This window comes from Lipotes vexillifer, unplaced genomic scaffold (genome assembly GCF_000442215.2).
Source record: "Lipotes vexillifer unplaced genomic scaffold, Lipotes_vexillifer_v1.1 scaffold1019, whole genome shotgun sequence".
Lineage (NCBI taxonomy): Eukaryota > Metazoa > Chordata > Mammalia > Artiodactyla > Lipotidae > Lipotes > Lipotes vexillifer.
Genome location: NW_006776835.1, coordinates 227,164 through 238,915, shown reverse-complemented (window position 1 = coordinate 238,915; position 11,752 = coordinate 227,164). Strand labels below are relative to the sequence as shown.

General features: G+C 47.6%; 1 protein-coding gene across 1 annotated transcript in view; it reads left to right on the top strand.

The window, feature by feature from the left end:
• The first annotated feature begins 4,289 nt into the window (after window positions 1-4,289).
• DAPK2 (death associated protein kinase 2) overlaps window positions 4,290-11,752 on the top strand; it is a 115,651-nt gene continuing 108,188 nt past the window's right edge. The window contains exon 1 of the mRNA XM_007450694.1: window positions 4,290-4,379. Coding sequence (XP_007450756.1) covers window positions 4,303-4,379 — 77 coding nt within the window. The 5' untranslated portion in view covers window positions 4,290-4,302. The remainder of the gene's footprint in view (window positions 4,380-11,752) is intronic.

Below are 11,752 nucleotides of genomic sequence, written 5' to 3'. Positions count from 1 at the left end.
CAGCAGGGTGAGCTGGGGGAGGGGCTTAGCAGGGTTGAAACTTCCTTATGGGATGATCCTCCAGCCCTGGAGGCCTCCTCCCAGGTTGTCCCTCAGGAGGCCACTGACTTCGTAACCCTCGTGCCACCATTGGAGGGTTGAGGGTACTGTCAGCAGAAGCTGGGGGAAGAGCACCTGGAGAGGGCTAGCTGTGTGACTTTTAGCAAGTCCTTCCCCCCATCTGGACCTCAGTTTCCTCCTCTTGTAAAACAAATGGGTTTGACCAGACAGCAGTGGTTTTCAAACTCCTCCCACCCGTGAATTCTCACACAGAACCCCAACACATAGTGTAGATAAAGTGGAACTTCTCTGGCTCCCCTTCCTCATGCTGGCGGCTCCTGAGCAGAGTCTAAAAATCCCCTAGATGTTCTTAGAGATCTCTTTTTGTGAGGTTTTAGGAAATCTGTGTTAACCTTTCAGAAGTGTTGCCTAGTATTAGGGTTGGGGGCAGGAATGTGAATTCTAGAGATTCCATTAAGAGAAATGTAGGCATTAAGATGGGCCTCAACCATGGAATGTCTGGAGCCGATGGCCTGTGCCCCTGGCCAAAAGTTGTAGCTGTGCCCTCTGCCATGTGGTTTCATCTTTTCAGGGCCAGAAAGATGCCTGTATCTCTGGGTCCTTCTCTGGGTCCTCGCTGGTGACTGTAATTCCACCTCAGAATGTCTCCCCTTTAGTTTCATGTTTCTAAACTGGCAAAATGCGAATTCATCTTGGGGAGAGATGTTATGAAGGGGCTTTGAGTTGTTATCAGCTGCTTTTACCTGATGAGCTTTCTGAGCAGCAGCCTTGAGAAAGACAGCTGGGGCACTAAATTTAAATCAGCCAACATTCGTGGAGTGCCTGCTGTGTACCAGCTACCACAAGGGGACAGAGGTGAGAATGTCACAACTCCTGCCCTCATGAGGCTCCAAGACAATAGGCAGGAGGGAAGGAACTCACATTTGTTGGAACCATCCAAGGACTGTTAAAAACACTTTACATATGTTATCTCATTTGTCCAGTAGATATTAGACTCGTGTTTTAATTATGTAAAATGTTGATTGCATACAAAATAAGTGTACATACCATCAAGAAGCAGCATTGTCAGCACCCAGAAACCTCCTTTGTCCCCTTCCAGACACAACCCCTGACCGAGGCGTAACAACTATTATGACTTCTAGCACCATGGATTTGTTTTACCTAGAGGGAATCACACAGTCTGTAGTCTTTTGTGTCTGGCTTTTTTCATTCAACATTATGTTTGTGAGTCTCATCCACATTGTTGCAGGGAGTAGTAGTTCACTTTTTCTCATTGTTGTATAATAATTTCACTGTATGGGTATAACTCAATTTATTTATCCATTCTTCTGTTGATGGCCATTTGGTTGTTTCCAATTTTTAGTTATTACTGATAGTGCTGCTGTGAACGTTCTAACGTGGACCATTTTGGAAAACATCCGCATGTGTTTCTCTTAGGTATGTCCATAGAAACTGCCCAATCGTTTTCCAAAGTAGTCCCAGTGTATACTGTCCCTAGCAGTTTTGAGAGTTCTCCAAATATTCACTAACACTAGGCATTGTCTAGACTTATTTCCTATGTAAGTAATTTGAAGCCCAGAAAAGTTGTCTTGTGCTGTTTGCTAGTAAGTGGCAGAGCTGGGATATGAACGCAGGCCTCTGTGCCTGTGGAACCTGTACTCTCTCCCTCTGGGTTACACATCGACATAGATTATGAAATAAGCCAGAACGTGATAAGCTCTAACCCTAAAAATGTGTAAAGAGCCCTCTTTGGGAATTTAAAGAGGAAGAGAGTTTTAATCTGTTTTGGCAAGAAATAGGGTCATGGAGCCTCATGGAGATGGTAGCATTTGAGCCTGGCTTTGTGGGAAGGGAACAGTTTTGCTAGGAGGGCTCTCCAGGTGTCCCCCCGCCAACCCCCTGAAAAGGGCCCAACTTGAGCTGGGGCGTGGCAGGGGTGAAAGTTTTGGGGGAATGGGAAAGGTCTACTTTTGCCTGTAATATAGGATTTATGGGGGAGGGGGCTATGCTGAAATGGTGAGTTGAGGCCAAACTGGTGGGCCTGGTTTGAGCTTAGGGGACTCCCCTGGCCCCCAAGTTCTGGTCACTCAGGATGTGGAGCACAAGGCAGGGGCTCATTGTTTTCTGGGGAGGTGGGCGTTCTTCAAATCCAGCTCAGCTCCTGATAGCGGATGCAGCTGGCCTCTTGCCAAATGGAGGATCATAGCTGTTCCTGGGACCATTCTCAGGGTATCTGCCAACAGAATTTTTCTGGAGTTTTCTGCTTCTATCTAGCTGTGGGAAATTAGTAGCTACTGTCACCTCCACCCCCAGGATCTGACCCAGATGGTTTATTTGGAAGTATTTTTTCAGCGAAAAGAAGACGATAGATAGTAGTCCTGCCCCCACTCAGTGCTAGTCTCAGGAGGTTTGCCAGGAATGGGGGTTGGGGGCAAAGGGGGCCAAACTTCTGACTCTGATCAAGCCAAACTTGCCAGGAGAATCCCAGTACCTTTTCCTCAGAAGGGAACAGAATTGGTGCCTCAATGGCTATGGGAAGCAGAAACACAAACAATGGCCTGGAATGAGTCAAATAACAATAATAATCATCGTTCTTATTTGCCCAGCAGTTTATGTCCTTATCACAATGGATCCTCACATGGATGTGTGAAGTATGTGATATAGACGTGATCACCCCAGTTTACAGAGGAGGGTGATTGAATCCCAGAGAGGGTGCCAACGTGCTATGGGTCACATGGCTAATATACACCCAGATTAGCCTAGAACCGGGGATCCTGGAGCCTGCTTTTCTCAGGATTCCATGCTTGCCAGGCCCTGGATGAGCATGGAGTGAAGACCAAGCAGGGAGGAGGATGTGTGATGCACAGGCAGGAGGTTGGCAGGTGGCCCTGAGAGTAAGGCCTGGGAGCCAGGCCAGCTCTGCCTGGAGGTCTTCAGGGATGTCTGTGACTCGATGGAAGGGAGGGAGGCAGGTGGCATGTTGGTACCAGAGCTCTGGTTTGTAGGGGGCAGAGGTGGAGGAAAGAGGGTGAAATGTATACATCACCTGAGAGTTAGAACAGCTTCAGCCACTTGGCACTGATGAGATGTGCCCTTATGTAATGGTGCCTCCACCCAGCCTGGTGAAAACAGTCTTTTGGGGTTCATGGGGCCCGGCCGTGGTTGGTATCTGATTGCCAGGCAGAAGAAAAGCTGCCAGCACTAGCCAAAAGGAGGTCTGAGAGGCCTTTGCTAATGACTCTTGAAAGATGCATCCACAGGTAGCTGGTTTTATCTTTGTGATGTGCAGGCTGTGTCCTGGGCCCTGTCCTCGGGGTGCTGTCCAGGGTGGCATGTGGCTGTCCCAGGAATGGGTGAGCTCCTTAGGGCAGGAGGATTCCAAGGGAGGATGCAGACAGTCTCTTCTGGTGGAGTGGTGGGTGCTCTGCATGGTTCAGAGTAGTCCTGTGGTTCTCATTAAGGTGCCCTGGGTAGGCAGAGTTAGCTCCATTTTACAGATGAGGAAACAGCCTCCTCCCTCTGACAAGAGATGAGGTCATAGAGCTAGTTGTGGGCAAAATTGCACCTAGAACCTCAGGCTCCTAACTCCTGGTGCCTACTGTAATTTGTCACACCACTCCCAGGCATCTTTCCCTTAGGGTGATGAGGGAGAGAGTTTGAAATCAGTTCAGACTCCAAGTTGGGTGGCACAGCACCTGTAGGAGCTGAGGTCATGCACATCCCTTACCTTTCTAGTGCATTTTGTGGTTTATAAAATTAACATCCTGATTTGCAGTGGTGTTTACAGTACTAATCCCTTTTACAGATGAGGAAGTTAAGACTCTGCAGTTTAAATGACGTAGGCAACTGTGGGACTTGAACCTGGAACTTCTGACTCAAAAACGAGTTCTGTTTTTCCTGCATCACAGCTGCCTCTTTTCTCAGTAGACCTGAATTTCATGAGAACAAATTGCCGAAGTTGCCCATGGCCCTGTTTCTCTGAAGAAGTGAAGAGGGCTAGTTTTGTCTCCTTAACAAATGTGATTAATATAAATCAAATAAGAATGGTACATCATTGGTCACAGGTGAGGAAAGGCTTGATCAAGGCTGTTCTTGAGGAATGAGGGCTGTGGGTTATCTTTAAATTATTAGCTCCCACACAGCCAATTACTTTTGGGCCTAGATTCAGGCTGGTAACCAATTGACATGTCTGTCCTAACCTCAGGTTTTTTCATGTTTCAGCGCTGTGCGCTCCAGGCCTCAATGAGGAGCCCAAACATGGAGACGTTCAAGCAGGAGAAGGTGGAGGACTTTTATGACATCGGGGAGGAGCTGGGGAGGTAAGTGGCTCTGAGAGGTGTACTGGTCAGTAGATCTTGTAGGTCATGGGCTTGTCACACGACTCGTGGGAAGCTTTAAAAACAGTCCTGAGGTTTATTCATCTTCATGGGTGCCTCTGCAAGGAATCATCTCTCTGGAAATGAAGACTTGCCAGCAGAAGGGACTAGAATTGCTGAGTTCCGTGTTTTCAGTATAACCTGGCTGACGGTTAACGGCGAATCTAAATGATTCTTGTCGTATCTGTTACTTTGCTCCCAAAATCCTCCCCAGGCTCTGGACTGAGATATGACCTGTTGGTTTTCTTCCCCGAATCCCACTTGGGATTCTCCGTGGCTCCCAGGTGTTTTGTTTTTTTTTTTTTAATGTTTATTTATTTATTTAGCTGTGCCGGGTCTTAGTTGCCGCACGTGGGCTTTTAGTTGCAGCATGTGGGATCTAGTTCCCTGACCAGGGATTGAACCCGGGCCCCCTGCATTGGGAGCATGAAGTCTTAACTACTGGACCACCAAGGAAGTCCCTCCACAGCTCTCAGGATTTTGTTCTGTAAGCTCAGAGCCTGAATGGGAGGTGAAATCATCCTCCTGAAAATGGCTTTAGATTGAGTGACAAGCCACACGAGCCTAGTTGTGAAGGTTCCTCGGATCTGAGTTATTGGGTGCATTTTCAGGTTTGCTAAACCCACAGCACAGACAGGAGTAAACTCAGATCTGAAAGTAGTTACTGTCTGGAGAGAAATGAAGATTTTCTGAAGCTCTCTTCTTGCCTCACATTTGTAACAACTGCTAGTATTCAGGTGGTATTTTAATGATTACAGAACACCAATCTTGGAGTTTGAGTCTCACAACAATTCATGAAATGGAAATTACTTTTACTCTTATTTTTCTTGAGGAAACTGTGGTCCAAAGAGTTTAAGCAAGTTGCCCCAAGTTGCTCAGCCAGCAAGTGACATGGCCAACGTCTGGCCAGTCCAGTCTGTGCCTGCACACCTGTCATGCTCTCTCCAGTGCACATGGTTCTTGCACACTCACACATACTTGCAGTACACCCGGCCCAACCCCTCCACACACCCAGCAGAGTAAAAATCTGGGGGTTCAGGGCCTTCACTGTATCCATGATGCACAACGGGAGCCTTTCCCTTTAAAGAGCTCCTGTGTCAGGACTAATTCTCTTACTTTCTTTTCTTCTCTTTTGTTTATTTTTTGCAAATATATGTATATATTTATTTCCTTTTATTTTAAGCACGCTGAATTTATAGGTTAGTGTTTTAATACAGTTTTAAATATTACATCTTAATGTATCATACAGGTTTGCTCATGTCATTAAATATTTTAAATGCAATTTTATATTCCCTTGTATATGCATGCCTCAATTATTCAGCCATTTCCCCTACTGTTAAAAATATGCAGTTTCCATTTATTTTTTTAAAATTTTCATTGCTAAAACTGTAGTGAACATCCCTTAACAGACATTTCTGATCCTGTTTTTGACTGTTTCCTTAAGATAGATAGCTAGAAGTTGGGTCACTGGGTACTTTTATTTAAAAAAAAAAACTAGAAAGAACTTCAAAGCCAGAGGAGCCTTACTCAGAGAAGAATGGAAAGTGCAGTTATGGGAATTCCCTGGTGATCCAATGGTTAGGACTCGGTGCTTTCACTGCCGGTCTGGGTTCAATCCCTGGTCAGGGAACTAAAAACTAAGATCCTGCAAGCCGCGTGGTGAGGCCAGAAAAAAGAAAGTGCGGTTTCTTCAAGTTTAGGGAGTGCTTGTCCTGCTTGACTGGATGGGTCAAGAAGCAAGTGTCTGCAGAGTCCCAGAGTGTCCCAGAGGGGGCGATTCCTCAGCCTTCTGTCTGGGCCATTGCCACGGGCAATCCGGGGCCTGTGAAGGGCTGGGAAGAGGCTGGAGGGTGGTCAGCTGTACTCTGCCTCTGAGTGAGAAGCGAGGTTCTCTTCGCTTTGGGTGCTTCTCCTGAACTTGGTGATGCCGGGGGCAAAGTGGCACCCTTAGCCACAGACCCTGGCAGGCCCTACCAGTGGCTTTTGATTCGATGGCCCCATGTTGGCCATGTCCTGTGTGTAAGGGTCTGTGCTAAGTGCCCTGGGTACAGAGATGAGCATGACACAGGGAGTCTTTGCCCTCCTGGAGTTCCAGCCTGGCTGTAGGGGCAGCTGTGCACATAACGAGGGCAGCGTTGGATGGGACTATGTCGGGTGGGCTGAGAGCTGAGAAGTCAGGGATTGCGGGGGGCTTGGGCTCTGAAGAAGGAAGTAGACGTTTCCCGTGGAATATTCATCTGTTATTCCTTCTTAGTCCTGTCTCTCCCCCATTCCATACCTCAGAGCTATTAGAACTGGAAGAGACCTCATGCTCTGGGGTCCTCCATCTACAACAGGGTGTGAAGGCCCCAGGTACCTCACAGCCTGGGGAGCCTTGGAGGAACCTCCCCTCCGCCCCCTGGTACCTGCAACTTTTCTAAGGTTCTAAGGTGCTGGCTGGACATAGGGTGAGTAAGAGGCAGCAAAGGTCTGAGGCCTTTGGAATGGCTTGTCGTCCTAGGATTTGTGGTCTAGAGCAGGGGTCCCCAAACCCTGGTACCAAACAGGTCCACAGCCTGTTAGGAACCGGGCCTCACAGCAGGAGGTGAGTGGCAGGCAAGTGAGCAAAGCTTCGTCTGCGGCTCCCCATCGCTCTCATTACCGCCTGAGCCATCCCCCCTGCCCGTCCGTGGAAAAATCATCTTCCACGAAAACGGTCCCTGGTGCCAAAAAGGTTGGGGACTGCTGGTCTAGAGGTCCGATGAGCTGGAAGGCCTTTAGAGGTCTTTCTTCCAAGACCCTCGTTGGACAGTTGAGGAAACTGAGGCTCAGAGAGGGGAAGGGTCTTGCCGGGGGCCATAAACAGGCTGGGACTAGAGCTGCCTTCAGATGACTGCTGGGCTTCAGAAGGGGCAGTGCTATCTGTCTCTCCTCCTCTCTTCCTCACGTAACACACTGTCGCGGGTGTACCTTGTGCCAGGTGTTGTCCGAGGCAGCGACGAACAAAATCGATGTTCCTGTCCTCTTGCAGCTTGTGTTCCATTGGGAACAAGTGATTGAGGGATCACAAAAGGACAAGTCACTATAGATTGTGTGATGGGCTATGAAAGGAGAGAGAGGGATGCTCTGAGAGAGAATGGTTTGCCCTGGGTGGCTGGGGAGGCTGCTCCGAGGAAGTGGCTGAGGGTAAATGCACAGGCACGGGAAGCAGCATGGATGCAGGCCCCGAGGTGGGGAGAGCCTGGGACCTGAGCTGCTGTCAGGAGGCCAGTGAGGCCGTGGAACTTGAGCTGGGGGCAAGCAGTGCTAGATGAGGTCGGATATATAGCTAGAGGCCAGACCCAGCCTGCGAGCTCTCTGCCAACACAGACTGGTGGAGAGATTTGGCCTTTGGGGACACACAGTTTGAGGTCTGGGTCCCTTTCCTAGCTGTGCAACCTTAGGACAACTTACTCTTTGAGCCTGAGTTTTTTTTTTACCTGGAAGATAGGAAGAATAATAGTAGCTACCTCGTGGTTGTGGGGATTAAATGGGATGCTGAGTCTGCGGTGTCCCTCACAGAGCTGGGCACAGGGGAAGTGTTCAGTGAACAAGAGCTTCTGGCCTTTGAAGTAAGTTTGGGTGTCAAGGCCCCGTCTCCCACTTCTAGAGCCTCCCAGGAGGACAATGTGGGTCTCTGCAGGAGGAAAAGCAGGAGGGGTTGTTCTTATGTTTGGGAGGAGCTTTATGTAAACCTGCTTCCTTGGCTGTCTGTGAGCACCCTCACCTAGACTCAGGGCTGTCTCATTGACTTTAGCTCCTCATTAAGTCCTTACTATGCAAAAATGAAAATGAGTGAGAGTCACTTTTCATTTTTTTACCTGTAATGACAGATGGAGCTCACACAAACATCATGCTGAACGAAGGAAGCCAGATTCAAAAGAGCCCATACGGTATAATTCCATTTGTGTCAAATTCAAGACAGGCAAAATGAACCCCTGGTGCTAGAAATCAGAATAGTGGTTATTCTTGAGGGACTAGTGACTGAAAGGGGGCATGAGAGGGATTTCTGGGGGACAGGTATTGTTCTATTTCTTGATCTGGGTGCCTGTTTCACTGATGTGTTAATCTCCTGAAAGTACGTTAAGCCATACTTGTATATGTACATTTTCTTGCAGGTATATTGTATCTGAACTAAAACTATACATTAACAAACAAGGAATCTCTAAGTCCACTCCCTGCCCTGATCGGGTCCCTGAAGGGCACGTTTCTGATGCCTTTGGAGGCCTTTTATGTCCTTATCCTACAAATAAGAGAACATCTGTGAGAAAAGCTGCAGAATCCAGCTATGGATGTGGACATCGTGCCCTGGCCTGAGAGTCTTGGGCACGGCTGGGGCCCACCTGGCCCTGCGCATCTCACCTGATTTTCTGGCTCACATTTCGGCACCAGCCTGCTGGGGATGCTGGAGGTTGTCAGCTGTTTCTGGGAACAGTTGGAGAAATGCTGGCCTGCAGCTTCTGGCCTCTCCCAGCCTGGGTAGCCACTGTAGGGCAGAGCAAGGCTCATAAAGAGAAACCCATCCAACCCCTCATTTTATAGATGAAGCTAAGGGCAGAGCAAGGCTCATAAAGAGAAACCCATCTAACCCCTCATTTTATAGATGAAGCTAAGGCCAGAGAGGGGAAGTGACTTGTCCAAGGTCACACGGTGAACAGGTGATAGACCAGGGTGGGCACTGGTGGTCTGACTCCTACTCTAGGGCTCTGGCCACCACACCATAAGGACCCACACAGCACAAACTTATTTTTCTCTTTAATTTGCCTGCTTTTGGGGAGTGGGGGAGAATATATGGTAAGGTGGTCTTTTTTCTTTGACCTTGAGGGTGGGGTAGCAGAGTCAGAAAGGTAAGCATTTGGGAAGGATTGATGTTCCCTGGGGAAGGGTACTGGTGGATAGGCCCAATGATGACTACTGTGTGTCTAAGGGTACAAGGTAATTTAATGTAAGCAGCATATAATGATCAGTGGTTTCTTTTTTCCTATACCTACATTGCTTCACTTAGATTTTTAAATTATTAGATGAACATAAAATCATAAAATGTTACTGTTGAACTGGATCTCAACAAGAATTTAGTCCAGATCTCCGTTTTATAGACAAGAAATGTGAGGCCCAGAGAAGGGAGGTGGTTTGTCCAAAGTCACAGAGCCAGCAATACAGAAGCTGAAACTTACAGAAGCTTTTCAACTACACTGTGCTGGTTTAAACAGAGGAAAACCTCTCTATATGTAAATTCAACTTTTATCCACAGCCCTCACCTCTCTCAGGGAGCCTATCTCACCATTCATTACCCCACACATCTTGTCATAACCTCCCCAGCTCCCCTGGTGAAGATAGCGGCCAGAAGCCCTGCTACGTACAGGAGGCCTACGTGTGCAAGGCACACTGCTAGGCGCTTAACCTGCAGAATCCCCTTTTATAGGGACAGGAGCCTTGGGCCGTGGAAGGAGCCACTGCTCTCAAGCCTCACCCTTCCTGAACAGGCTGAGGAATTCCTTGGGACAGCTGCCTGCCAGACCTGGGTCTCCCAATGGGGTCCTCTGTGGTTAAGATCACCCACCACACATGCAGCTTAGCCAGAGCAACTTCTTTTGGGAGAGAAACAAAAAACCTCCAGGAAATGTATAGAGCTCAGGTATACCCAGGCTGGGCTCTATAGCCCAGTCTAGCCACAAAGCTCTATAGAAAACAGTAATAATAGGTGTTTGGATTTACCTGTCTCTGTCCTTGGGAAAAAGCGTTTCCAAGATGAACTCGGAGGCGAAGGGGGTTTTATTATTTCTTTTTAAATTAAAAAAATTTTTTTTATTGTAGAAGTAATGCATGGCATATGTCATAAACTTATGAAAAGTTAGAGTAGAACTCCCTCTGTCCTCCAAGTCTTACATCCACAGGTAGACTTTGATGATAATTGTCTTCTGTTGCCTTTCAGAACTTAGTCTAAGTAAAGCAAGTGTGAATGTAGACCCAAATGGGATCATACAACTAGAACAATCTACAACTTCTTTTTCTCACTTAATGAAATACATTGAATATCTTTTTACAGTATGTAGATCTATGAGACTTACTTTGGATGAAAGTTTTTTTTTTCTAAATAAAACATTTAAGAAGACAGTTTAAGCCAACAAAAGATTAGCAGCCTTAACCTAGCAACTGTTTTTATTTCTAAGTCTTACCTTCTAATCTATCCATGGCTATTTCTCATGCCCACACAGCCTCTCCTCTTTTGTGTCTGCTTGAGGCCTGCATGTGCTCAGAGTTAACATTCCCCCAAGTGCTAAGCTCCTGGGGGCAGGTTGCCTAGACCAAGGGGAGCAGGAGAAATGCTCAGGCCCTGGGATGACCGGTGATGAGATTAGGCCTATCTCACATTTGTTTGTGCTGGGCTGTCAACTCTTTGAAGGCAGGTCCGCAACTGCTCTCCTATTTTGAGCATCACAGCAGCACTGGGACAGAGGCCAGAGGTCCCCAAATCTTCTGTGACTTCTCTTTGCTCTCGCTCTTCTCTCACTCTTAGAAAAATTAAACTTTTCCCTCAAGGTCAGGATCAAATGCCATCTCTCCTGGCAAAGCCTGCCATGACCCACTCCCTCTACACCTACCCCCTCTACCACACCCCCTCTATGGACTATATTACCTCTTATTCTGGACCCATACCTCTATTAAATGCTAATGGCATCATACCTCATGTTACACAGAAGGTTCACCTGGTCATCTTCCCTGCTGGACCCAGGGTCCTCCATGCTGGGCTCCTGTGTACTTTATCTTTTATCCATTCATTTTCTGCCCCTATCCACCTCCCCTCCACACCCTCCACCCTGCCACAACCCCAATAGCGTCCAGCCCAGGCCTTTTATGCTTGATAAGCACTTAACTCCCACAGACACCACAGTTAACCGCAGAGCTGTTTGGAACCTGCCTTGGTTCCAAAAGCTCAGCCAAGCCCCCAGCTCCCATAGGCCTTGGAATGCACGAACGTCCAGGATTCCCCAAACACAAAGTGAGAAACAAAACACAATTCCCCAAACACAAAGTGAGAAACAAAACACCCTCCATTTCCTGGACACACATTGTTTTTTTCTTCTTTCTCTTTTTTTTTTTTTTTTTTCTTTTTGGCTGCCGTGCGCAGCATGCAGGATCTTAGTTCCCCAACCAGGGATCGAACCCAGGCTCCCTGCAGTGGAAGTGCGGAGTCTTAACCACTGGACCGCCAGGGAAGTCCCCATTACTCTTTTTTTTTTTTTTAATTGAAGTATAGTTGATTTACAATGTTGTGTTAGTTTCAGGTATACAGGAAA